At 38.9% G+C, this 26,824-nt stretch overlaps 1 protein-coding gene and 1 pseudogene across 5 annotated transcripts in view; one reads left to right on the forward strand and one right to left on the reverse strand.

Annotated features, from left to right (window-relative positions):
* The window catches only part of RBBP5 (RB binding protein 5, histone lysine methyltransferase complex subunit), a 39,491-nt gene that overhangs the window by 7,849 nt on the left and 4,818 nt on the right, over positions 1–26,824 (forward strand). For 2 of the 5 annotated variants that reach the window (XM_020891686.2, XM_070474606.1), the window contains exons 2-13: positions 7,681–7,706; positions 8,522–8,694; positions 14,994–15,134; positions 16,083–16,245; positions 17,350–17,459; positions 18,506–18,625; positions 18,713–18,866; positions 18,964–19,035; positions 19,972–20,089; positions 21,306–21,375; positions 21,750–21,979; positions 22,709–22,900. In XM_020891686.2, the coding sequence (XP_020747345.1) occupies positions 7,681–7,706; positions 8,522–8,694; positions 14,994–15,134; positions 16,083–16,245; positions 17,350–17,459; positions 18,506–18,625; positions 18,713–18,866; positions 18,964–19,035; positions 19,972–20,089; positions 21,306–21,375; positions 21,750–21,979; positions 22,709–22,900 (1,569 nt within the window). Of the gene's footprint in view, positions 1–4,807; positions 4,877–7,680; positions 7,707–8,521; positions 8,695–14,993; positions 15,135–16,082; positions 16,246–17,349; positions 17,460–18,505; positions 18,626–18,712; positions 18,867–18,963; positions 19,036–19,971; positions 20,090–21,305; positions 21,376–21,749; positions 21,980–22,708; positions 22,901–26,824 lie in introns of all 5 variants that reach the window. The other 3 variants (XM_020891688.2, XM_070474609.1, XM_070474607.1) reach the window with 2 other exon arrangements.
* LOC139037393 (small ribosomal subunit protein uS12-like) lies at positions 1,131–1,629 on the reverse strand (annotated as a pseudogene).

Genomic DNA, 26,824 nt, shown 5'->3' on the forward strand with positions numbered 1-26,824 from the left:
TAAACCATTAAAAAAACCTTATGGCTCATAAAACCATCCATATGCTGTTCTTTTTTTAACATTAAACATTAAATTTTTATTTTAATGACAGGTCTTTAACAACTTTTAGGTGTGTTCTTTCCTCATTGATACAGTCAAGAATTTTTCTTCTGTAATCAGTTTTGGAAATATGTCTTTTGTTGCAAGAGTCATTCATGTTTTTTGGATTGTCAAGTGTATTATGAAGTTAAATCCGACTAGAGTTTACTTCTCCTTGGCAACTGTATTTGGGCTTTTTTCCTCCGCTCCATGGTCTTTAAAACCGAGCCAAAGAATCTGATTGTAACAGAATATTAAATGTTAGATGGTGGGAGATGGAGAATGTAAAAATGGCCTTGAACCTCTGGGGGAAGTGGCTTTGTGCTACCATAACCCTACTTGACAGCATTCTTCCTCAAGTTCCTCAACCAAGGTGGCTCAGATGAACTTAATCTTTTTTGTATATCACTTTCTCTTTAGATTTCTTGTTATCATCCTATTAACTAGGATGACCTTCAAAAAGGCTTCCCAGGTAGCGCTAGTAGTAGAGAACCTGCCGGCCAATGCAGTTGGGTCCCTGGGCTGGGAAGATCCCCTGGAGAAGGATCCAGTCTTCTTGCCTGGAGTATCCCTTGGATGAGAGGAGCATCTCGGGCAGTGGTCTATGGGGTTGCAAAGAGTTGGAAACGACTGAAGTGACTTAGCGCACAGCATGCAGACCTTCAGAAAAAGGGGAAAAAAACCCATCCAGTGCATAAAACCAAAGTACAAAATCAGGAGTAGTCTGTGTTGAAGCATAATCATACATTAAAATGGTCCAAGGATTCTGGATTCTCTCAGAATCTTTTTTGTTGTTGTTTTTGACCACGCTGCATGGCTTGCAGGATGTCAGTTCCCAGACCAGGGGATGGAACCTATGCCCCCTGCAGTGGAAGCACTTAGTCCGAATCACTGGGACCCCCAGGGAAGTCCTTTCAGAACCTTAAATACAGCTTTCTTTTCTCTGAACACACCAAGTCATGCTCTGCTCCTTCCTGAATGCTTCATCTTTTTAGATTGTGGTTTTTTGTTTTGTTTCTAATTTTTAAGTGAATATTCCTTTTTTTTCTCTCTCTCTTTTTTTTTTTTTTTTGGTATATGAAAATTTATTACTACCGTGCTTTCATCATCAAAATTTATGATTTTGGTCTTTCCTTCTTGCCTTCGTATAAAGCCAAAAGAGAGACATTGGCTACTTTGACAACCTTAAAGTGGACTCCAGGAATGTCACCAACAGCATGATCTTTGCGACCAAATCCAGCAACCAGAACTTCATCATTTTCCTCAATAAAATTCAAGCAACCATCATTGGGTACAAAAGCAGTGATTTTTTTTTTTACCATTCTAGATTGGCTGAAACCTGACACACTTCCTGATGGCAGAATTTGGCTGTTTGGCTTCAACTCCTACTTTTTCCAGCACAATTCCCTTGGCGTGAGAAGCGCCGCCAAAAGGGCTGGCCTTCAGAGCTGTGCCCAAATGGGCTTTCTTGCGCTGTTTATCATGCCACCGCTGGTCTCATCGCTGGCAGCGGGGCTTCCTGGCAGTACGAAGGCCGAGACGTCTGCCCATCCTGCCGGCACCACGGGCCTGAGTGAGAGAGGAAGCGCAGGAAGGTCCTTTTTTCTCTTAGTCATGTGAATATAGATCTTGGTTATTGCTTTGGAAAGATATATAGGATATTTCGTTCATCAGTTCAGTTCAGTTGCCCAGTTGTGGCTGACTCTTTGTGACCCCATGAGTTGCAGCACGCCAGGCTTCCCTGTCCATCACCAACTCCCAGAGCCCACCCAAACTCATGTCCATTGAGTCGGTGATGCCATCCAACCATCTCATCCTCTCTTGTCCCCTCTCCTGCCCTCAGTCTTTCCCAGCATCAGGGTCTTTTCAAATGAGTCAGCTCTTTGCATCAGGTGGCCAAAGTACTAGAGTTTCAGCTTAAGCATCAGACCTTCCAGTGAACACCCGGGACTGATATCCTTTAGGATGGACTGGTTGGATCTCCTTGCAGTCCAAGGGACTCTTAAGAGTCTTCTCCAGCACCACAGTTCAAAAGCACCACCAATTCTTCGGTGCTCAGCTTTCTTCACTGTCCAACTCTCACATCCATACATGACTACTGGAAAAATCATAGCCTTGACTAGATGGACATAAAATCTGACACTGTTTCCACTGTCTCCCCATCTTTTTGTCATGAACTGATGGGACCAGATGCCATGATCTTAGTCTCCTGAATGTTGAGCTTTAAGCCAACTTTTTCACTCTCCTCTTTCACTTTCATCAAGAGGCTCTTTAGTTCTTCTTTACTTTCTGCCATAAGGGTGGTGTCATCTGCATATCTGAGGTTATTGATGTTTCTCCCAGCAATCTTGATTCCAGCTTGTGTTTCCTCCAGCCCAGCGTTTCTCATGATGTACTCTGCATATAAGTTAAATAAGCAGGGTGACAATATACAGCCTTGATGTACTCCTTTTCCTATTTGGAACCAGTTCGTTGTTCCGTGTCCAGTTCTAACTGTTGCTTCCTGACCTGCATACAGGTTTTTCAAGAGGCGGGTCAGGTGGCCTGGTATTCCCATCTCTTTCAGAATTTTCCACAGTTTGTTGTGATCACCTAGTCAAAGGCTTTGGCATAGTCAATAAAGCGGAAATAGATGGGTTTTCTTGAACTCTCTTGCTTTTTCAGTGATCCAACAGATGTTGGCAATTTGATCTCTGGTTCCTCTGCCTTTTCTAAAACCAGCTTGAACATCTGGAAGTTCACGGTTCACATATTGCTGAAGCCTGGCTTGGAGAATTTTGAGCATTACTTTGCTAGCATGTGAGATGAGTGCAATTGTGTGGTAGTTTGAGCATTCTTTGGCATTGGAATGAAAACTGACCTTTTCCAGTCCTGTGGCCACTGCTGAGTTTTCCAAATTTGCTGGCATATTGAGTGCAGCACTTTCACAGCATCATCTTTTACGATTTGAAAGAGCTCAACTGGAATTCCATCACCTCCACTAGCTTTGTAGTGATGCTTCCTAAGGCCCACTTAACATTCCAGGATGTCTGGCTCTAGGTGAGTAATCACACCATCGTGATTAACTGGGTCGTGAAGATCTTTTTTGTGCAGTTCTGTGTATTCTTGCCACCTGTTCTTAATATCTTCTGCTTCTATCAGGTCCATACCATTTCTGTCCTTTATTGAGACCATCTTTGCATGAAATGTTCCCTTGGTATCTCTGATTTTCTTGAAGAGATCTCTGGTCTTTCCCATTCTATTGTTTTCCTCTATTTCTTTGCATTGATCGCTGAGAAAGGCTTTCTTATCTCTCCTTGCTATTCTTTGGAACTCTATATTCAAATTGGTATATATTCCTTTTCTTCTTTGCTTTTCGCTTCTCTTCTTTGCTCAGCTATTTGTAATGCCTCTCAGACAGCCATTTTGCTTTTTTGCATTTCTTTTTCCTGGGGATGGTCTTGATTCCTGTCTCCTGTACAATGTCACGAACCTCTGTCCGTAGTTGATCAGGCAGTCTGTCTATCAGATCTAGTCCCTTAAATCTATTTGTCACTTCCACTGTATAATCATAAGGGGTTTGATTTAGGTCATACCTGAATGGTTTAGTGGTTTTCCCCACTTTCTTCAATTTGAGTCTGAATTTGGCAATAAGGAGTTCATGGTCTGAGCCACAGTCAGCTCCCAGTCTTGTTTTTGCTGACTGTATAGAGCTTCTCCATCTTTGACAGCAAAGAGTATAATCAGTCTGATTTCTGTGTTGGCCATCTGGTGATGTCCATGTGTAAAGTCTTCTCTTGTTCATTATGCATATTAATTTAATACATATCTTATGTGTATTAGGTTCGTACAAATGTAACTGTGGTTTCAGACCATGAATTTTAAATCACTATAACTAGGCTCAAATACATCTTTATTAATCAAAATAGGAACCATTACAATCACACAGTTTTGCCAATGAGAAATAAGCTTGTTTATTCCTGTAGCGTAAAAATCCATGCTTTGGTATTTGATGGACTCTTGAAAAGCTTTTTCTGCCTCCTGCTGGTTGTGGAAGTGTTTTCCCTGCAAAAAGTTGTTGAGATACTTGAAGAAGTGGTAGTGGGTTGGTGGGAGGTAAGGTGAATATGACTGATGAGGCAAAGCTTTGTAGCCCAATTCATTCAATGTTTAAAGCGTTCGTTGTGTGATGTGCGATTAAGTGTTGTCACGGAGAAGAATTGGGCCTTTTATGTTGACCAGTGCCAGCTGCAGGCTTGGAGATTTTGGTGCATCTCATCGATTTGCTGAGCATACTTCTCAGATGTAATGGTTTCACCAGGATTCAGAAAGCTGTAGTGGGTCAGATGGGCAGGAGACCACCAAACAGTGACCATGACCTTTTTTGGGTGCAAGTAGGCTTTGGGAAGTGCTTTGGAGCTTCTCAGTCCAGCCACTGAGCTGGTCGTTGCCCCTTGTCCTATGAAATCCACTTTTTATCGCACATCACAATTTGAGAAATGATTTGTTGTTGTGTAGAGTAAGAGAAGACAGTTCAAAACGATTGGTTTTTATTTGCAGTCCCCTTATGAGGCTGCAAAAAGCTTGTCAAGCTTTTTTATCTTTGCTATTCGTTTCAAATGCTGGACGACTATCGTCGTTGAGCTCTTTGGCAACTTCAGCTTCGATGATCTTCTAAATTGGTGCTTGTCAGCTTCCGATGGCCCACTACTGTGCTCCTCATCTTCAAGGCTCTCATCTTCCTTTGCAGAACTTCTTGAACCACCGCTGGCATTGTATGTCCACCAGTAGTTCCTGGGCCAAATGGACTGTTGATGTTGTGAGTTGTCTTTGCTGCTTTACGAACTTGAATGAGAAAATTGCTAGAATTTACTTTTTGTCTAGCATCATTTCCCAAGTTTAAAATAAATATGAAATAAACAGTAAGTAATAAGTCATTAGCAACAAAGCAAGAAATGTGCATTGAAATGATGTGTAACGTAACCATATTTAAGAATGTATTGCAGTATCAAATGAAAAGTTCAGCAATTCTAAACTGCAGTTACTTTTGCACCAACCTAATAGTATTTTATTTAGGAAACAAACCTTAAGTATGTTAATGTTTCTATAAGCATACAGAAGTATATGGAGTGAGTGGGAGTGAAAGTTGCTCAGTTGTGTCCGACTCTTTGTGACCCCATGGACTATACAATCCATGGAGTTCTCCAGGCCAGAATACTGGCTTGGGTAGCCTTTCCCTTCTCCAGGGGATCTTCCCAACCCAGAGATCGAACCCAGGTCTCCCGCATTGCAGACGGATTCTTTACCAGCTGAGCCACAAGGGGAGCCTAAGAATACTGGAGTGGGCAGCCTGTCCCTTCTCCAGGAAATCTTCCTGAACCAAGAATTGAATTGGGGGTTGCAGGGGGAAACCATCATTTTTTAATTATACATATTTGTATTACTTACATGTATTACTTTAGTAATTTTTAAAAGATTCTTAAAAAAAAAAGCCTATCTTGATCTGGTTTCAGCTTTTCATTTCCTTCTTGTCTTTAATATTTGAATGCAGTCACACTAAAGTTTGGCACACATTAGATAAATCAAAATGATTGCCTTTTTTGGGGGCTGGGCAGTTGTTCAGCTTTGTACTCATCTTTTAGTTTTCTTAATTTTAAGGCCTGATTTCTTTTGACTAGTTTTAATGTTCTCACTGTTTAGATTTCTGTTAATTTTTATAAAAGATAAAATTAATAAAATTTATTTTCAGATTTTAAAAAATTAGATGTCTTTTTAAAAAAATCGAAGTACAGTTGATTTACACCACTAGTTAGTTTCAGGTATACAACACAGTGATTCAATATTTTTATAGATTATACTCCATTTAAAGTTACTATGAAGTATTGGTTATATTCCCCTTGCTGTACAATATATCCTTACAGTTTGTTTATTTTATGCATAATAGCTTGTACCTCTCTCCCTGTCCTCTCTCCCTCTCTCCACTGGTAACAAATGGCAGCATTTTATTCTTCTTTATGACTGAGAAATATATTATTACTTATATAAATATATATGTGTACATACACACACATATACGTCCATATGCACACTTTACATAACTTCTTTACACATTCATCTGTTGATGGGCACTTAAGTTGCTTCTGTTATCTTAGCTGTTGTAGAGTGCTGTGATCAATGTTAGGTTGCATGAATCTTTTTGAGTTAGTGTTTTCATTTTCTTCAAATATATACCCAGGAGTGAAATTGCTTTATCATATGATGAAAAACTAAAACTATTAGTCTTATTTTTTTTAAATGGAATCTTATTTGGATATCCTAAATGTAAACAGCTTTCTTGGAACTGTAGTTCTAAGAGTATAGTTTAAATATCACTGTAGTAAAATATTTAGGTAATAACATAAGTAAATATTGATAAAGATGTTGCTGCATTAAACAAACTTCTGATAAGCAGGGAGTATCATCATACTGTAGCTCAAAATGTTTATTCAGTTCAGTTCAGCCACTCAGTTGTGTCTGGCTCTTTGCGACCCCATGGACCACAGCATGCCAGGCCTCCCTGTCCGTCACCAACTCCCAGAGTTTACTCAGACTTATGTTGATTGAGTTGGTGATGCCATCCAACCATCCTCTGTTGTCCCCTTCTCCTCCCACCTTCAATCTTTCCCAGCATCTGGGTCTTTTCAAATGAGTCAGTTCTTCGCATCAGGTGTCCAAAGTATTGGAGTTTTAGCTTCAACATCAGTCTTTCCAATGAATATTCAGGGTTGATTTCCTTTCAGATGGACTGGTTTGATCTCGTTTCAGTCCAAGGGACTCTCGAGAGTCTTCTCCAATACCACAGTTCGAAAGCATCAGTTCTTTGACGCTCAGCTTTCTTTATACTGCAACTCTCACATCCCTTCATAACTACTGAAAAAACCATACCAAATGTAATTTTGACATTTACACATTAGTAATAAACATTTTTTAGAAAAAATTTACACTAATGTGTAAATGCCTAATATAGGAATGTTCAGAGATGTGTGTATCAAAATGTTATTTGCTGAAGAAATTAATATAGAGAATTATGTGTTTAACCAACTACCAAATTATGTTATAGCCTAAGTGCTATCTATTGTTTAGACTGGAGATGACTCCTGTTGGTTGACTGCTGTAAATGAAGGGTTTAAGAGAGTAGTTGGGGTTTAAGATAACTTGACTGATTTGAGCTTTTAAAGTTTGTTACATAAGTGTAAAATACACCATTACATGTTTACGTTAAGAACGTTTTAATGAAAAATAACTTTTCAGAACAAAAAATATTCAGTGAGAAGAGAGGTATTTTGCATTTTTACAAGCCTGTTTAATGTTTGCCTAGATAGAAGTTGGCTGGATTCTATATTCACAGTGTTTCACAGCTTGAATAGCATCAGTAGAACTTATCTCTAAACTTATGAGATAATGAGAGTAAAAAGGCAAGTGCCATCTTGATATGATAATAAAAATCAGTGTGACCTCTTGGGGCCCCTGCACAAGACCCAGTTCCGCACCCACACTTTGCAGGCCACTCTGTACTTGGTGTGCTGTAGGATTCCTGGTATGTTGCACATGTTCCATCAACTCTCTTTCTTTGTTTTGTTGCAGAGTCCTTTGGGCAGAATTATCCAGAGGTAAGAGTATAATATTGTGATTTTAGAAACACGGCAACTTGCTAGCTTTTATGTTTGAGTAGAGTGAAAACTACATTTTCATCTTTTTTTTCCTTTGATAATAGAAGCATTAAGTGTGATGATCTTTTGCTATAAAAGTAACTAAAGTTTAATTTTGAACAGGGTGGGAAGTAGACAGGCCATATTGGTTGGAAATCTCAATGTTGTAAATCTTATGGTTCATTTCCCTTTAAATTTAAAAAAGACTTTGATTAAAGCATTTTTCACAAACAGTACTATCACCTGTATGAAAACGTTTTTTTCTGTGTATTTTTATAGTTTTGATCAGTTTTTACATAATAATAATACATGTATACTGTAAGTGTGCTTTACTTTTTAAAATGTAAAAATATTTTGTAATACTTGGGGTGTTTAAATGGCTTGATATTAATATAAATTTATTTGATTTTCCTAGGGATTTTGTTTTATTAATAGATTATCTTTCTTGGAATAAATTTCAAGAACTATGATTGCTTGATCAGTAAGATGACTCTTAGTGAATCCTGGTTTATTTTGCCTAATTGCCTTCTGGAGAATTTGTATAAAGTCATAGTAGTAATATAAAGGATTGGTCACATCTGTTTCTAAGAATTCTCTGTTTTTATAAATCTTTCTTCATTTTGGTTTAAGAAATACAAGAACACACATAGATTATTTTGATATGTTTCATAGTTTAAATTCAAAAGAAGTATCACAGATGTTAGAGAAACTTTTAGGAAATGATTTGGATATCTGGGTATTAATTTCTGTATTCTTACCTTCATTTTAATTTTTAGGAAGCTGATGGAACTTTGGATTGTATCAGCATGGCCCTGACTTGCACCTTTAATAGGTGGGGCACACTGCTTGCAGTTGGCTGTAATGATGGCCGAATCGTCATCTGGGATTTCTTGACAAGAGGCATTGCTAAAATAATTAGTGCACACATTCATCCCGTCTGTTCTTTATGGTAAGGAGTTTTAAAGTTAATGTATTAAATATGAATTAAATTGGGATGAGTGGTAACTGTATAATTGCCAGTCTCATTAGATAAATTTTAATATTTAAAATCTAAGTATTTGGCCATTAGTAACATAATTTCTCATAGCTTGTAGAAAGGTTGAACTCATGCTGATATTGAACGCTTTTGTGGGGAGAAATTCATTGTAATGTGGATCAGTGTCAGGCTCTGTCTGAGAATACTGCAGTACTGAAATGAGACATTTACAGATTGCAGCTGTAATCTTATTTGTGATATTGACCTTTTCATTTAGAATAAAAAAATCTTGGTTAGGAGGGCAGCTTGAAAGTTCAAGTGTCCAGCCTTGTCCTGTTTTTGAATTACAGCAGTTGTAGTGATCACAAACATGCCTGTTCCTTCATTGAATTGTAATTATTAAGGGTTTCTATCAAATATATTGAGCTGAAATCTGGTATTAAATAAATTCCCTTTGATTTCATTCTTATTCTCAGGGACGGTTTCTTTCCAAAAATTTTATTTTGGGGCAACACTTCTTTTAAATGAGCTTGGGATCAAAAACACCTTATCAGGGCTAGATTTATTAAACTAACATCGTTCCTTTGGCCTGAGTATAAACAGCAGTGGTATTGGGAGGAGGCCTGAATCCCAGTCTAGGATTGGCCACTAATGAAGTAGCAGCTTTGGGCAGCGCTTTTCTCTAAATTGCAAAATGAGAGAACTGGCCTGTATAATTTCTTAGGCCCTTTCTGGTTCTTCTGCATTTTATTTCTTTTTTATTATTGTGCTTTTGCAATAAAGATTTAAGTAGATATGTACATTTTTATCAGCTTTATTAAGATATGTATAATGCACATGCTGTGACATCCACCCAACTAAAATGTACATTTCACTTTTTTGTATTTTCAGAGTTGTGCAGCTATCATTACAATCTAATTTTAGAAGTGCTACCACTTAAATTATTCATATTTATTATAAAATAATATTTAGAAAATTAAAGAAAATACAAATACAATGCAAAGGAGAAAGACTATCTTCCATTGTCTTACCACTCAGATATAACTACTATAAATATTTTGATTTGTTACTATATATTTTTTAAAAACAAAGTTTGTGTGCCATGTTTTATATTTTGCTTTTTTCCTCTTTAACACCAGACATTTTCCTGCTTGTGTACCCTTTAAAACCTTTTTTTAATGGCTATGTATCTTCTGGTAGATAAACCATAATTTGCTTAATCATTTTTTGTTTCTCTGCGGTGGTAGTGTTTAGTCAGTGTCCTTGTACATAAAAGTTTTTCCTCTCATACAATCATTTCTTCAGCAAACATTGAACATGAGTTATGTGCCAGATATTGTTTTAGGCATTTAGGGTAAAGGTTAGGGTTTTGGGGAGACAAAAACAAGTACTAAAGGTTTGTAGGTCCTACATAAGAACTACATTTGACATCTAGTGGAGGCAAGGTGCAAAGACGGAAATGATCAATTGTATTGGAGAAGAATAGTGGTCAGAAAAGGCTTGAAAGATAAGGTGATTTCTAACCTCAGACTTGTAAGATGAGTGGGTGTTTCCAGTTGTATTCCAAGCAGACGGCTCTGCACAGACAAGCACGTAGGCTTCATACGAGCATGGTCACAGGAGGAACCGCAGTGGTTCAGATTCGCTGGGCTGTGCTGTGGAAAATGTGGTAGGGAAGCAGCCAAGGTAACCTGTGCTCCGAGGAGCACATCACGTGCTGCCCCGTAAATTGAAGTCTCATCCTGTTGGCACTGTGCAGCCGTCAAAACACTGTAGGAAGAAAGGTGACCCGACGTGCTTCTCATTTTAGAAGGATCTCGAGCAGCATGTGGGAAAGAGGGTGGCAAATGAAAACAGGAGTGCAGTGGTCTCGGTTAGAGAGGATGAGGATGGCTGCAGTAGGAATGCAGCTGAATGGGACAGGTGTGAGAGAGGGTAGAAATTAGAGGGTGAAGGCCTTGATTAGATACAGGGTTTAAGTGAAGTAGGGAAGTTAAGGTGACCCTTAGGTTTCCTGCTTGGATGATGTTAATGTAAGATTTGAGGGAGATACAGTGAATCACAGTTGTGTGTCTCCTGTTGTACTTTATTGCACATAGTTGTTTTATGAGTATCTGCCCTGGAATATGGTAAGGGATGTGGATACAAGAATCTTATCTGCCATTTTACTGCTATATTCCCAGCTTCTAGCACTATACCTGGTATACGGTAGACACATAGGTACTTGTTGGATGAGTGGGGTATCTCAGTGAAGATGCCCAGTAGGCATTTGATCTGTGTTTTTTCATTAGTGTAGACTTTCAGAAGTACATTACTGCTAGGTCAGAAGGCTTGAACAGTGAGAGATTTCTCCATCTGTCCCCCGTTTTAAGATTTTTTATCACAAAACTTGATTATTAAGAACTTTATTTTTTTTTATTAAAAACTTTAAAAACATTCAAACAATATATGAGTATATAGAGTAAAAAATGAAAGCCCGTTGTCTACTCCTTGAGGTATCCCCAGGCAAGAATACTGGAGTGGATTGCCATGCTCTCCTCCAGGGCATCTCCCCAACCCAGGGGTCAAACCCAGGTTTCCCGCATTGCGGGCAGATTCTTTACCATCTGAGCCACCAGGGAAGCCCAAATTAAGAGTATGAAATGTATCTTTTATCTGTAAGATCTATCTGTATCTCTCACATATGTAAAAATGTACATAAGTAAATGTGTATTTTTTTAATGGAAACATTGTTTTATTGCTTCCTCTTGCACTTAATAGATAGTAGATGTTTTTCTGTATTGATATATATGTGTATGTGCAGACATGTATATTACTTGGTTCGTGTGCATTGTAACTGTTCCCTGATTTTTGTTATATATATTTATACATGAGAGTTAAGGTCAGTAACTACACACATTTTGCATTTTTCTTTGATCCAGTCTCATTTAGAATATGACTTTATGTATTAATTATTGTATAATATTTGAATATGTTAAAGACTAAGAAAATTTCACCAAGAGGCGTTTTGGATAGGTATAGTAGCTGTCTTCAACTATTAAAGAACTGACATATGCAACACAGAAAAATTGACCTAAGGAGAAGCAGCAAGACTCATAGATAGTGAGTGGAATTTATGGGGAAACAAATGTTAGCTTAGAATAGAGAAGAGCTCCCAAGCAGAGTGCCCATGGATGGGCTGGACTGCCCAGGGAAGAATTTACCAGTGGGACTGTCTCTTCTTAGAATTGCTGCAGAAGATATTCAAGCACTGGGTGGGGGCCACTGGATAGGTAGAAAAAATGATATTTAAGACTCCAAGACCTATCTGTCTTTTGGAAAGAAACAATGTTGTTAGAAGATGTGAGAATGTATGAGAATCCTGTCGTTCTTGAATTTAGGGAATTTGGAGCTGAGCAATGGATTGTTAATCCCCTCTATTGTAACGGAAACACAGGCCTGCTGTAAAACAAAGTCATTCAATGCCGAGGGTTTAAAGGGGAAGTGGAGTCATGGATAACACTGTTGTGTAGTCAGAGCGTCCTGCAGTGCTTGGAAGTGCTGCGGAAGCTGCCCCTCGTTCCTGCTGTTCCCAGTGCACTTCCGTTCTTCCGGTTTGTTTCTCTTGGTATTTGTCTTAATATTTCTAAAGCACTTATGCATAGTACTTCTTCTTAGTTTAATTCAGAGAACTTACTTGTGACTTCTGACTACAGTGTATGTGAGTCTTGGCTCACCCTCTTACCCTCTCATCTCCCACGGAAGTTGGGTGGACCACTGACCTTTCTGCTATCAGCCCTCAAGTTACAGCGTGTGTAGGCATCTTCCTTTTTAGGCTCACTTTCCCCAGAAAGACCCTCTTGTTGACTGGGAGTGTTCTAGAGGCGGTGGGAGAGGCGACTGAGTCCTCTGTGTGCAGACTGGAGCTCAGTCCCACCACAGGCACTCCCTCAGCTTGCTCCTGCCGTTCTCTGCCGCAAGTTTCAAGTCTGGGAATACATTTATCTTGTCTCTGGTACAAATAATGGTTTTTGAGCACTTATTGTTCCGGACTAAGAGTTTGATGTGCATTAATTTTAATTTTCTCATCTGCAGATACTGTTATTATTTCCATGTTATAAATGAAAAAGTTGAAGTTCAGAAAGATTATATAACTTGCCCAAGACCACACAGCTAGAAGGTCATAATGTCTAGGCTTGAGCATAAATCTGACTTGAGCCTGTGTTTTTAACCATGGAACTGTGTTGCCTCCTGTAAGTTCCTAAGTAGCAAATCCTATTCATTGCAAAATTTGAATAAAGGCTCATTTAGGGTTTGTTTTTCTCTTTGTTCTGTTTTTTGTTTCTCTGTTTTCTTTTTTTTTTGGCTTTCTGTAGGTTACTGAACTATTTTTAGGACTTCACCTTGACTTATCTGTAGTATTTTTGAGTTTGTCTAGCTTGTATAGCTTTTTAATGGTTGCTAGGTATTACATTTTATATACATAACTTATCACAGTCTACTCGCGCTGACGTTGCACTAGTTGGAGCGAAGCATAGAAACTTCCCCTTTACCTCCCTTCCTTACCTTGTTTATAATGTAATTGTCTTAAATGTTTCCTCTCTGTATATTGATAACCTACCTAAGGCAGTGTTAGGATTTTTGTTAGAAACATCAGACCTTGAGAAAGTGTATTTAATTTTTTAAACACTTTTCATTATTCTTTCTTCCTGATGTTGTAAGATTTCTTCTTTCCTGATGATCTAAGATTTCTTCTCTGCTTAGAGAACCTCCGTCAGCCATTCTCTTAGGGTAGGTCTGCTGGTGACAAAAGGTCTTGATTTACCTGTTTGTTTCTGAAAGTTACTCTCTGGATGTAGAATTGGCGATGACAGGTCTTTTCTTCCAGCGCTTGAAAACATGTCACTTCCTTTTGGTCTTCATGGTTTCTGATGCAAAATTTGCTGTCATGTGAATTGTTGTTCCCCATAGGTAAGATGTCATTCCTCTTGCTGCTTTCAAGATCTTTTTTCTTTTGTTTTTAGTTTTCAAAAATTTGTATCTGGGAGTGGATTTCTTTGAATTCATCTTCTTTGAGGTTTGCTTAGCTTCTTGAATCTGTATGTTTTATATCTTTTGTCAAGTTTGAAAAAATTTCAGTCATTATTTCTTCAAATACTTTTAAGCCTTACTCTCTTTATTTTCTCCTTCCAAACTCTGATGCCATGGATATTAGATACTAGATCTTTTGTTATAGTCCCACAGGTCCTTGAGGCTCTGTTTACTTTTTCCATTGCATTTTTTTCCATTTTGCTCAGATTGGGGATTTTATATTCTTTCTTACAGTTTACTGATTCTTTCCTCTTTTCCACTGGCTGCTGAACCCATCTTTTGAGTTTGTTTTTTTTTTTTTAATTTCAGTTTTTATATTTTTCAGTTCTGAGATTCCCATTTGGTTATCTTCTGTTTCTTTGCTGAGACTTCTTTTTCCCCCATTTGTTCCAAGCGTGTTTGTAGTTGCTTGCTGAAGCATTTTAATGATGGCTGCATTGAAATGTTGGTTAGGTTCTAATACCTGTGTTATCTCTGTGGTGGTGTCTGCTGATAGTCCTTTGGCTCTACGGAAGGGTGTGCACTCACTGTGTGTGCCCATTGACGCCACTCCGTTGTTGACATTTCCATCACCTGGTCCAGGATATGTGAGGCAAAAAGAAAATCTAAGGATCTCGCTGCTGTGTTGTTCTGCAGATCCTACGGTACCTAGCCAGTCTGGCTCTTCTTTACCTTTTAGTTTTCTGTATAGTGTCCAGGATGTTTAACTGTACTTAGCAGGAGGAATTAATTTCTTTCTTAATTTTTTTAAATAACAGATACCTATCTGTATTGTTTAGTTTATACTATGATGGTGCTACTGCAGGGCCAGATTCAGAAAATTCAACTGCTCCTCCTTCTGCCTTCAGGGGGAAGAAAACCTGTTTTTTTGTTAAATCAGCACTTAAGGGCCTGCTGATTTTTACACTCTTCTAAAATGTTGAGTCTCTTTTTTCACTGAGCAGTTGAATTGTTATCTTGAACTGTTAAGAGCTTCTATTGCTAGATACAAAGATGTCATGAAAACATTCTTATTTATTGCTTAATGTTAGGAAAGCTTATAGATTTGAGTATATGTTTAAAAAATGAAGAAGAAGAAACATTGGTGACCCATAGAGTTAGGGCAATAAGTGTGACTCATGCATTTTTATCTGTGAGGGTGATATGGTTTTTTTAACTGAGAATATGTGCTAAGTTCTAAGTTACCCTTTTTTCCTTCTCAGCTGGAGTCGAGATGGTCATAAGCTCGTGAGCGCTTCCACTGACAACATAGTGTCCCAGTGGGATGTCCTTTCAGGCGACTGCGACCAGAGGTTTCGATTTCCTTCACCCATCTTAAAAGTCCAGTATCATCCGCGAGATCAGTATGTTTTCTCTGAGCTTTTCTTTCATGGGGCGGGTCTCATTCTGTCTAAATTATCTCTAAGCTCATGCTAATTTCAGTTTAAGGTTTCAGGAGGCAAAAGCACACATCTCTTCAAACCTCTTCTACATGAATTAATTTTTCTGTCTGGGATGGTTCTGAACAGATTTTAAAGATACTGTTGTAGTAGTTTACAATTAAAACTGGCCTATAATAAATAAAACTTTGAAATGGGCAAAGGTAGAAAAAGTATAATAACTGTTCTTGACCTGGGGCTTTCCCCCAATTTGAATTTCCTTAGTACCGGAAACAGTTCATTATGAAAACTACATTTAAGGAACTTCCCTGGAAATCCAGTGGCCAGTCCTGTGCCCTCCCAGTGCAAGGGCTCCTGGATTCGGGGAGCTGGATCCCACATGCAGCAGCTAAGACCCAGCACAGCCAAATAAATAAAATATTTTTAAAAACTATATTTATGTAGAGTTGCCCACCATTCAGTTACTTTGATATAACTATTTTCATTTCTCTAGGTTCTCTTTTAGTTAAGTTCTCATTAGGTTTAAAAGCTTATTATATAGTACTTCATAGCTCACAAAGCACTTATTAGCTCACAAAGCATTTGTCTCTCTTAGGTGTACACAAATATGTATTTTTACATAGTTTAACTGATGTTTGCTTTTTCATTTTCATACATATTTTACCAGTTTGCTACATCTTCATATTTATTTTTAATGATTACATTTTGTTTTGTCAAGGTAGGATCCCATAACTTTACTCAGCCGTTTCCCTATTATTAGAAATTTAGAGTTTAGTCTTTTTCAACTATTTTAAATACCCTTGGGCTGGATAGGTTGATGAGGGTAGTAGATAGGAATTAGAGGAAAAGGGCAGAGAGTCAGCTTTCTGATACCATAGCAACTGCCAATGTACTATTCATATTTTTAAACAGGAACAAGGTTCTCGTGTGTCCCATGAAATCTGCTCCTGTCATGTTGACCCTTTCAGATTCCAAACATGTCGTTCTGCCTGTAGATGATGACTCCGATTTGAACGTGGTTGCATCTTTTGATAGGCGAGGAGAATATATCTATACAGGAAATGCAAAAGGCAAGGTAAGCCTGGAAGCTTAGGAGCTGGTGAAATAAGTAAGCATCAGTCATCCTGTATGTTGGCTCATTTTACGTTTACTTGTTCTCTTTTCTTTGAAATTTCTTTTATCCCTGGACTGAGTGTGCTTCCTGCCTGTGGCAAATACAGCCTGTTCTCCCGTGCCTTAATAATTTCTATTGTTTGGATTGAGAGTGGTCAGAGAGGATGGATCTACAAGAGGATGGAGGGCCTTTACTGGATGCTAGTAATAGAGGGCCATTACTAAAGTATAAAAGTCAAATATTATTAATGGAATATTGCTAACAAATGGCTGATATCTTGGTCTGAAAATATTGTATAATTTAGGCCACTTTAATCTAAAAGTTAGGTTAAAAAAAAAGGTTAAGTAAGTTTTAGGATCCTTCTCAAACTTTTTAGAATTTGAGTTCTGTTGCATTTTGATTTTTTTTTTTTCTTTTTGACTGGATCATGTGGGTTAGTATGGCTACTTAAGAGAGTGGCAGTGTTTTGGGTAAAATGCACTTACAGTTTATTGTCTTAACCATTCATAAGTGTACAGCTCAGTAGTATAAAGTACATCGATATTGTGCAGTCATCACCATCATTTATCTCCAGAGCTCTTTTCATCTCGAACTTACCTTGTACTTATTAAATGACTTGCTATTCCTTACTCCCTTTCAGCCCCTGGAAACCATCATTCTACTTTCTATTTATATGAATTTGGAAGTCATCCGGTATTTTGTGTGTGTGACTGGGGCTTATTTCACTTAGCATAATGTCCTTAAAGGTTCATTCATGTTGTAGCATATGTCGTCAAAATTTCTTTCCTTTTCAAATCCAAATAATATTCCGTTGTATGTATATGTCACATTCTGTTTATCTGTTGATGGATAACTTGGGTTGCTTCCACTTTCTCTTGTGGATAATGTTAAACACCATCTTTTAAGGATGGGTTAAGACGTTGTCTTTAATTGAAGAGGTAAAAGCAAGTTGAATAGAGATACTTAGGTTTTCACGAAGTCTTTGCCCAGTTTTAAAAACAAGCCATATCTAATTACTGTAAATTATCAGAATATTTACTTACTTTTTTCTCTGTTAAACTTTAGATTTTGGTCCTAAAAACCGATTCTCAGGATCTTGTTGCTTCCTTCAGAGTAACAACTGGAACAAGCAATACAACAGCCATTAAGTCAATAGAGTTTGCCCGGAAGGGGAGGTAAGTAAGACCTGTCTTTTTAGAGACAATTTTAAAAGTGAGTAGAATGCAAAAATACATTGAGATTCATAATTTTTGTGTATATTATACTTAAATTTCTTAAAGAGTTTATTTTAAAAATATTTATAGAAACCGTTACTGCCTGGTTCTTAAGTTTGTAAAATTTACTGCATTGAGGCAGCAGTCACATCTTCCTGGAGGTTCACAGGCAGTTCCTTTAAAGAAAAGAGTGGTCTGTGCATAGGACCAGAATGCCTGGCATATGGTAAGCCCTGGGCAGAGATGAGGTGTTTATTATACTGTAATCAGAATTGATACCACAGAGTTCACATAGTAACTGAATATGCAGTTTACTTTGGTGAAACTTATTTATCCTCTTACTTTCAGATGTTTTTCTAGTAAGTTTGGTTACCCAATTAGAAGTAGATATCAGCAGAAACAAGAAGAAAATAGGCTGTCAGTAAGAGAAGTGACAGTCACTTTAGTTTGTATAGAAATCACCATACACACTTAGAAGACATTCATGTTCAATTTCTCTTGAATTAAGAAAAAGTTATTGAAGTCTGTAAGAAAGTGGTAAAAAAGTTATATTTTAGACAGATTTCCAACACTTCCAATGTTAAAAAATGGGGCAATCCAAATGATATATTCATTAACTCATTAAGAAGAATATATTGTGCTATAACTAAAATAGGCCAGCGAAATGAAGTATTTATATATATTTAACTGTAAGCTTGTACATTTGGGAAACTGGTTTCAATATACACGTTTTGGATTTCAGTCAAATACTGGTGCATATAGGGTTCAGGGTCACACAGCAAGTACTGATATAAAGCATTTTCTCACTTCATGTTATATTTTAGCTTGAAAGGTGACAAGTAGTCTTGTCCAAATAAGTAGTCTAGTCCATTATTTAGATTTTCACTCCTTCTCTTCCTTATTTGTTAGCTGTCTTGTGGTAGTCTTCTTAGTAACTGGTAGTCATGGAAAATGTTAACAGGAACAGATTTCTGACCTGTGTGTTGATATTTTTATCCTTTCTGTAGTTGCTTTTTAATTAACACAGCAGATCGAATCATCAGAGTTTATGATGGTAGAGAAATCTTAACCTGTGGAAGAGATGGAGAGCCTGAACCCATGCAGAAACTGCAGGATTTGGTGAATAGGTATGTGTCATAACCTGGATGAATGTGTGCTCGCTCATTGCCTGGGCTCAGGTTCCGGTTCTCCTTGGGTGCTTTCTTTGTCCTTAGGACCCCGTGGAAGAAGTGTTGTTTCTCTGGGGATGGGGAGTACATAGTGGCAGGGTCCGCCCGGCAGCACGCCCTGTACATCTGGGAGAAGAGCATCGGCAACCTGGTGAAGATCCTCCACGGGACCAGAGGAGAGCTCCTCCTGGACGTAGCTGTAAGTAGGGGCAGGGGTTGCTGCTGCTGCTTACGTAACACAGAGAACCTTGGTTTCATTCTTAGAACTGACTTTTCTTTGCTTCATTAAAATTTAGTGGCATCCTGTTCGACCCATCATAGCGTCCATTTCTAGTGGAGTCGTATCTATCTGGGCACAAAATCAAGTAGTAAGTATTTTTCTGGTTTAACTGCTTTGAAACTAGATACTCTCTATATCAATGAGCCTTGCAAATAGTAAGACAAAAGTTACTTTATTTACTTTCTTTTCCACAGGATTTTTCTAACCTGATTAAATAGCTCCATGCATCTAGTTTTGCTTTAACAGGAGGGTCTTGGTCCAAAGCCAGTTTACTAGCTCTGTTTTCAGGGAGAAAGTCTAGGGTACTTCCTGGTATATTTTTCTGTTGCTTATCTGAGATAGAGCTTTCTTGTGCTTTTCCTATGTTCAGCTCAGTTAGATTCTGTTTTGCATCTGGTTTTATTTTGAAAACTTTAATTATATTTTTAATCCGTGTACTCATAAGAAAACTTAACATTTTACCTCAGAATTACATCTTAAAAAGATTAAGAACGTCCTTGGTGGTCCAGTGATTAAGAATCCACCTGCTAATGCAGGGGCCACCGGTTCGATCCCTGGTCTGGGAAGATCCCGTATGCTGTGGGACAGCTAAGCCCCTGTGCCACGACTCTGAGCCTGAGCTCTGGAGCCGGCACTCCGCATCAGGAGGAGCCAGGACATTGAGAAGGCCATGCACAGCAGTGAAGAGTAGCCCCCAGTTGCCACAACCAGAGAAAGACTATGTGCAGCAGTGAGGATCCAGTAGAGCCAAATAAAGAAGTAAAATCATTTTTAAAATCCTTAAAAATGTTTTAAAGAAGACAGTTGTTCATGAAAGAACTACAGTTAATAATATGGCATGTTTAAGATAGGAAATGCCTTAAAATAGTAAAACCTATAGATACTTAATTTTTATTACCTGCCAAATTTGATCTCAGAATTTTGAGTCTCTCATGCCCAAGCCTTTCAATTATGTCATTAATGTCTAGATTACAGACTGTTGCTTTCTCATATGGTTAAGTAGTATATTTTGTTTGTGGCATAGGAAAACTGGAGTGCATTTGCGCCAGACTTCAAAGAATTGGATGAAAATGTAGAATATGAAGAAAGGGAATCAGAGTTTGATATTGAAGATGAAGATAAGAGTGAGCCTGAACAGACAGGTAATATTTCCCAATTGCAGATAGTATTTCCAAAAGGAAAAATGATTGTTTTAACTCAGTACTCAATCTTAATTTGTGCTGAAAATTCATTTCAGCACTTGGTCTAATTTTTTTTTAAGCTTGCACTTTTAATAGTGCTTTTAGAATCCTTATTTGTAATGCATTGACTCAGAGCTTATATGGGCATTACTAGGGCTTGAGCAGCTCTCTTAACATTTCGCTTTGTATTTCCTGACTGATGACGATTAAATGAGGATTTGCTTACAGCACCTCGCGAAGCCACCCATACGTGCTAGGTGCTGAACTGCTGTTGGGTATCTCATTTCTTTGTCAGTAACACGAAGGTAAAGAGCATGGACTCGAGTCAGACTGCCTTAGACAGAATACTTATTCTTTAAATCTGAACTTCCTTATCTGTAAAAACTGTGCCTTTTAGGGTTGTGGGGTAGAGGGCTCACAATAGTGTCTAGGTCGTAATGAGCATTCAGATATTCTCTTCTAATAGATCGTGATCATTGTTATTTTCATCTCTTGGCTTCTGAACTTCTAAATAGGAAACACCTTGAGAATAAATATTTCACTTTAGAGTCCCCTAGTGTATAAGCACAGGGCTTTGCATCTGGCGGGGGTTTGTGTGTATGAAGGCGTGATGTGCCCCTTTGACACTGTCACTGACTGCTGGGCTTCTTGATGGTGCCAGGAATCAAGGAATTGGGATTGAGGTTATTTCTCTCCAGCCTGAAGGTGCTGGTCCTCACTTCAGTGACATTAGATAACGTGTATGCCTCAGGTGTCTTAGGAAGACTGTCAGGACCATGGGATATTTTGGGTTGTATTGGTGTGATTGGATTGTGTTGCATGGAAAGCTTCCCAGACTTCTGCATAAGTTGTTTCTTACTCCCATCTCCTGGGCACATTGCACATGCCTTTATTGTAGCACTCACTTTGTGGAACCGAAATTATCCATTTCTGTCTGTCTCCCCAGTTAGATTTCTGGGGCTTTTACAAAAAAACTGTTCCCAACTTTCTGGGGGCAGTGCTGTATTCCCAGTGTTTAGCATATGGTGGAAGTTCAGCACATATTTGCTAAACAACTAACTTAAATGCCTGATTTTCCTCCTTTGTTTCTCCTGGATTTCAGTTTATGAAAATCGTAAGCGGCATGTAAAAAACAGTTTTCTGCTTCTCACAGCTCTACTGTGCTTCTGCCCTGCAGGGGCTGACGCTGCGGAGGACGAGGAAGTGGATGTCACCAGTGTGGACCCCATCGCAGCCTTCTGCAGCAGGTGAGCCGCCGTGGAGGCCAGGCCTCAGGGTGCGCCTGCTCCTCAGTCTCTGGTTGTGCTGCTCAGCCCCCACTGTCCTTCAGTCCCGTCTGCCTTTAGGCTCAGAGTTAACGCCTTTGATGTGCAAGAAGTCCCTTCCGTTCTCCCTTGATAGAAGATCTTAAGGAAGTGAAGTAATTAATTTTATGCCATTTATTTTTACTACTGATTGAATCATATTGTTTGATTTTCTTTTATCCATCTTGGCTTTCATGAAATTTTAGGTCCGTACCTGTTGCCTATGGTTAGATGATTTTGCCCTAGAGGAAGGGTTCATGGTTTAAGCAACTTTCTCCTCTTTTTTCCTATCCCTTTTCTGATCCTGTTCCAAATAGTGATGAAGAACTGGAAGATTCAAAGGCTCTATTATATTTACCCATTGCCCCTGAGGTAGAAGACCCAGAAGAAAATCCTTATGGCCCCCCACCGGATGCAGTCCAAACCTCCTTGATGGACGAAGGGGCTAGTTCAGAGAAGAAGAGGCAGTCTTCAGCAGATGGGTCCCAGCCACCTAAGAAGAAACCCAAAACCACCAATATTGAACTGCAAGGAGTACCAAATGATGGTAAGGGCCGCATTTCCTCTTTCCCACCTGATTGACCTCCTCTCCAGCACAGCCTGGTAAATTTCCTTTCTGGGTGATATTCCCTTAAAGGAATTTTTCCCTGAGTCTTGTTTGTAGTGTTTTACAACTTTGTAACAATTTTATTTGCTTTCACTTCTCTTTTAAAATGGGGAGATTCTGCCCTCAGTACTTTTCCTAAGATAACAGGCTTTAAGTCGTCTGACATCTGGATCAGTTTGTTTAAATATCCGTCTTCCTCTGCCTCTCCTCCCAAATTCTCATTAGGTGGTAAAGTATCAATACTGGTCAGACCTGGACAGTCTTAATTCTAGAAGCCTTTTTAATCACATGGTAGAGTCTGGATTCTTACCCTGGTCTACTGAGTTCCAAAGCCCATTCACTTTCTGCTTTCATGTGCCAGTGTGAACATGTGCATTCCTGTTGACTGTGTGACAAAGTGTCAGTGGGCCTTTGATCTCCCTTTTCTGTTCAGAGCTGCTGTAGCTTGGTGTGAACCACATAGGCTATGTGTGCCTTCTGGCCAAGCAACTGTTTCTCATGTAATGGCTGCTCTTTTGTAGTATTATAATTGATAAACAAAACAAACTTTTCTTCTTGTGTTAGTGGACTTGGGACACAGGAGCAAAACTCTTTGCTTGTGGGTAGGCAGCACACGTGCTGGGTTGGAGTGACGTGGGTTCCTTTCCATGTCTATCTGTCCTTTTACAGAAGTCCATCCACTACTGGGTGTGAAGGGGGATGGCAAATCCAAGAAGAAGCAAGCAGGCCGGCCTAAAGGATCAAAAGGTAAAGAGAAAGATTCTCCATTTAAACCGAAACTCTACAAAGGGGACAGAGGTTTACCTCTGGAAGGATCAGCGAAGGGTAAAGTGCAGGCGGAGCTCAGCCAGCCCTTGACAGGTAAGGACACATTGGGAGCACTGTCTGGCTTTCTTCGTGGCCTTGCTTTGTACAGCCCCTGACTCCGTTTAACTGCAACATTTTTTCCTTCCTTCCCTCCTTTTCCCCAGTGGCAGATAATTCTGAGTTTTAAGCTGCTGCCCAGGGCAGCTCAACAAGATTTGGCTTCATTCAGTGGCTGTTAACCTTGGGTCCATAACTAGGTTTCAGGCATCTGCATTCCCTTGATTTTCTTTCTCCCTGTCAAAAATTCTTTTTAACAGCATTAACTACCTGCTACACTTGAATAATTTCTAAATGTTGATGCCTGGTCTAGCTCTCTCTTATATCCCAAAGTCGTGCTGTGCCTAACTACTTCCCAGACATCTTCCCTCCTTTTCCCCAGAGGCAGAAGATCTTTGAGTTTTAAGCTGCTGCCAAGGGCAGGCTAAATCAGATTTGGCTTAATTTAGTGGTTCTTAACCTTGGGTCTACAGCTATATTTCAGGGGCTGTCCATTCCCTTGATCTTATGTGCAAAATATTGTGTGAATATTTTTGTGGTGGAGATGCTTGTACATTTCACAGGATTCCTTTAGGAATCCATGACCCCAAAAAGGGTAGGAACCCCTGGTTTAATTAATATTTTCATCTGTGTTTGCTCCTAAGTTTTTTGTTTTGTTTTGTCTCAAGTGAAAGATCCAGGCAGATAACCAGAAAAATGAGCTGCTTTATATAGTCCCTGACTGTTTAACTGTATCATCTTTTTTCTCTCTCTTCAAATTATTCAAATTCCAGAGGTGGTGTTTTTCTCTCTCTCAGTATTCTAGAAACAGTGATGGAGTTGTTAGTAGTACTCTCATGTTAAGGAAGAAGATGAGGTTTAAAAAAAAAACAAAAAACCAGATTATCCAAAAGACAAACTTCTAGCTTCTTAATACCTAAGCTTCTTGATACTTACTGAGTTTTCTCACTTTCATAGGTTTGAGGGATTGTTATTGGAGGATGGAGAACAGTTTCAGTTTCCGATCAAATACTTGTGAATCTAGGCTAAAGGGTATTTTGTTTGGAAAACAGTAATCAACTTAGGATTTAATTCTACTCAAACATTGTTAGGTTTTGGAAACTTTTTTTTTTTTTTTTAGGCATTGCTTTAGTTGACACAGTATTCTCAGTTTTCTGTGGCTAGGTCTGTTAATTCAAGAGGCAGGACTAACAATATATCAGTGGTTATATTTGAGGGGATTTTCCCACCATATTAAAAATTTTAATTGTGTTAATCCAAATGTGATGATATGTACTAGAATGCAAACCAGAATTCTTTAAGCCAGTTTATCATTGTGAACATGAATTCTCTTCTACAGAGAAGCTGAAACAGACTCAGTGACTCATCATTTTGAGTATCTCCCCTCAAATTCACTAGATTTTCACAGTCCTACACCGTCCCACTAGGGCACTAGCATTTTTCCCCCAACAGCAGTATTTATGGTACTCCACTGATTTATCACCTCCACATTCAGTTCATTTGGGGCCATGCTTATATATTTTAAACAATAGACGAGAACAAGTTATATGGGTATTGCTAACAAAGATTGCAGGTCAGTAATTGACTAATGTAAATAAAAATGATCCTTCCATAACCCATTTTTTGCATAAGCTGATGCTACTACAGAAGAAACTATTGAAGGTTTAAATCAATTTCTCTGGCCCCAAAAGCTAAATTGCTTCAGGAGGATTTAAAATGTTGGCAAACATGTTGAATTAATTGAAATACTCTGACATAGTTTCCCAGCATCTTCAGAATCTGTATGTAATTAACCATTTGCTCTTTAGTACTAAGTATATGATAAATAAACTATTTAAAGTTTTTAAAAATCAGATTTTTCTTATGGTCATTAATAGTAACTAAATATTTTTGGCATTTTCCAACTTGGGCTTTTGTCAAAGGTCCCATGAAGTACTCTATGTTTTATAGCTCAGCGTATAAGAGCAGTGGTGTTTTTCAGCTATGCTTCAAAAATATCTAAACACTGAAAATCAGAATGTTGCAAAGTTTATTTAGCCCTAAATGCTAAAATACTTCATTGAATACTAAAAATACCGCATTGAAATTTTGAGGCAGGTGTAAAATACTTAGTGTTTGCACATGTCAGCATTTCAGAGCTCCTTCTAGCAAGAGTGGTTATCATTATCAAGGGCCTGGTAGGAGTTTATTCCCATTCAGCTGACAAGGTTAAAAGAGGGTTAAAACCTCGTTAAAGGCTAAAACTTGTGTCTTGAAATAGCAGGGTGTTTCAGACTGGATTTTTATTTTCTATATTATTGTTATTAGGCACTTCAATTGGTCAGCCTTAAATAGAGGCAGCTATTTTAATGACTTCATCCTTTAAAAGGACTAGGGGAGACTTGTCCATAACAAGGCCAGAGTGAGGACGTGCTTTCTTATAACACAGACAAAAGAACTGCCTAGATTACTGCAAACATTTTACCAACTTCTCACGATCATACTGTTTGGGGTTCTCAAGGAAAGAATGCTGAAGTGGTTTGCCATTCCCTTCTCCAGTGGACCAGGTTTTGTCAGAACTCTCCACCCTGACCCATCCGTCTTGGGTGGCTCGTAGCTTTACTGAGTTACACAAGGCTGTGGTCCATGTGATCATTTTGGTTATTCATTCTGTGGTGGTTTTCATTCTGTGGGCCATGGTATTAAAGTTCTTATTTTTTCTGTCTGCCCTCTAATGAATGAGGATAAGAGACTTGTGCAGGATTCCTGATGGGAGGGACTGACTGTGGGGAAAACTGGGTCTTGCTCTGGTGGGCACTTGAGAGTGAAAAAACTGGCTTTTAAAACTCAGCTTTCAAAAAACTAAGATCATGGCATCTGATCCTATCACTTTATGGCAAACAGATGGGGAAACAATGGAAACAGTGACAGACTTTATTTTCTTGGGCTCCAAAATCACTGCAGACAGTGAATGCAACCATGAAATTAAAAGACTCTTGCTCCTTGGAAGAAAAACTGTGACAACCCTAGGCAGTATATTAAAAAGCAGAGACATCACTTTGCAGACAAAAGTCTTATGTAGTCAAAGCTATGGTTTTTCCAGTAGTCACATACAGATTTGAACCATAAAGAAGGCTGAATGCCAAAGAATTGATGCTTTCAAACTCTGGTGCTGGAGAAGACTCTTGAGAGTCCCTTGGACTGCAAGGAGATCAAACCAGTCAATGCTAAAGGAAATCAGTCCTGAATATTCATTGGAAGGACTGATGCTGAAGCTCCAATACTTTTGCCACCTGGTATGAAGAGCCGACTGATTGGAAAAGATCCTGATGCTGGGAACAGTTGAGGGCAAGAGAAAAAGGGGACGACAGGATGCGATGGTTGGGTGGCATCATCGACTCAGTGGACAAGAGCAAACTCTGGGAGATAGTAAAGAACAAGGAATGCCTGGCGTGCTGCAGTCCGTGGGGTTGTAAAGAGTCAGACAGGACTGAGCAACTGAAGAACAACATGATTGTGCACATTGCATACTTGCTTGAATAATCTATACTTCCTTCTTCCCATCTTGTCTTGCCTTGGTTCCTTGGCTTTTCCCTATATCGAAATCTCCGAAATGGCCAGATAAAATCCCAGAGTATGCTGAGGAACAGGATCATTAAAAAGCCTCAAAGGGGTGTTGTGGTTTAGTGCCAGCCCTTCCTTAGAGGGCCTTAGCCACTAGCTGCCGTGTGGATCTTTGTGAAAACAGTGACTCTGGGGGAGAGTGCTGACATTGAGTATCGTAGTGGGCCATCAGAGGTCTCAGTTTCAAGACAACCTGTTGTATCTTTTGTGTGGATTTCGTTGGGTGGGGCTTCATCCAGTACCATTTTGGAGGGCCCAGAGGCTGGCTGACACATGCTGTTGATTTTCGCCGGGCTCCTCAGGGCCTTTGAGGTAATA

The sequence above is a fragment of the Odocoileus virginianus genome, chromosome 11 (assembly GCF_023699985.2).
Source record: "Odocoileus virginianus isolate 20LAN1187 ecotype Illinois chromosome 11, Ovbor_1.2, whole genome shotgun sequence".
NCBI lineage: Eukaryota > Metazoa > Chordata > Mammalia > Artiodactyla > Cervidae > Odocoileus > Odocoileus virginianus.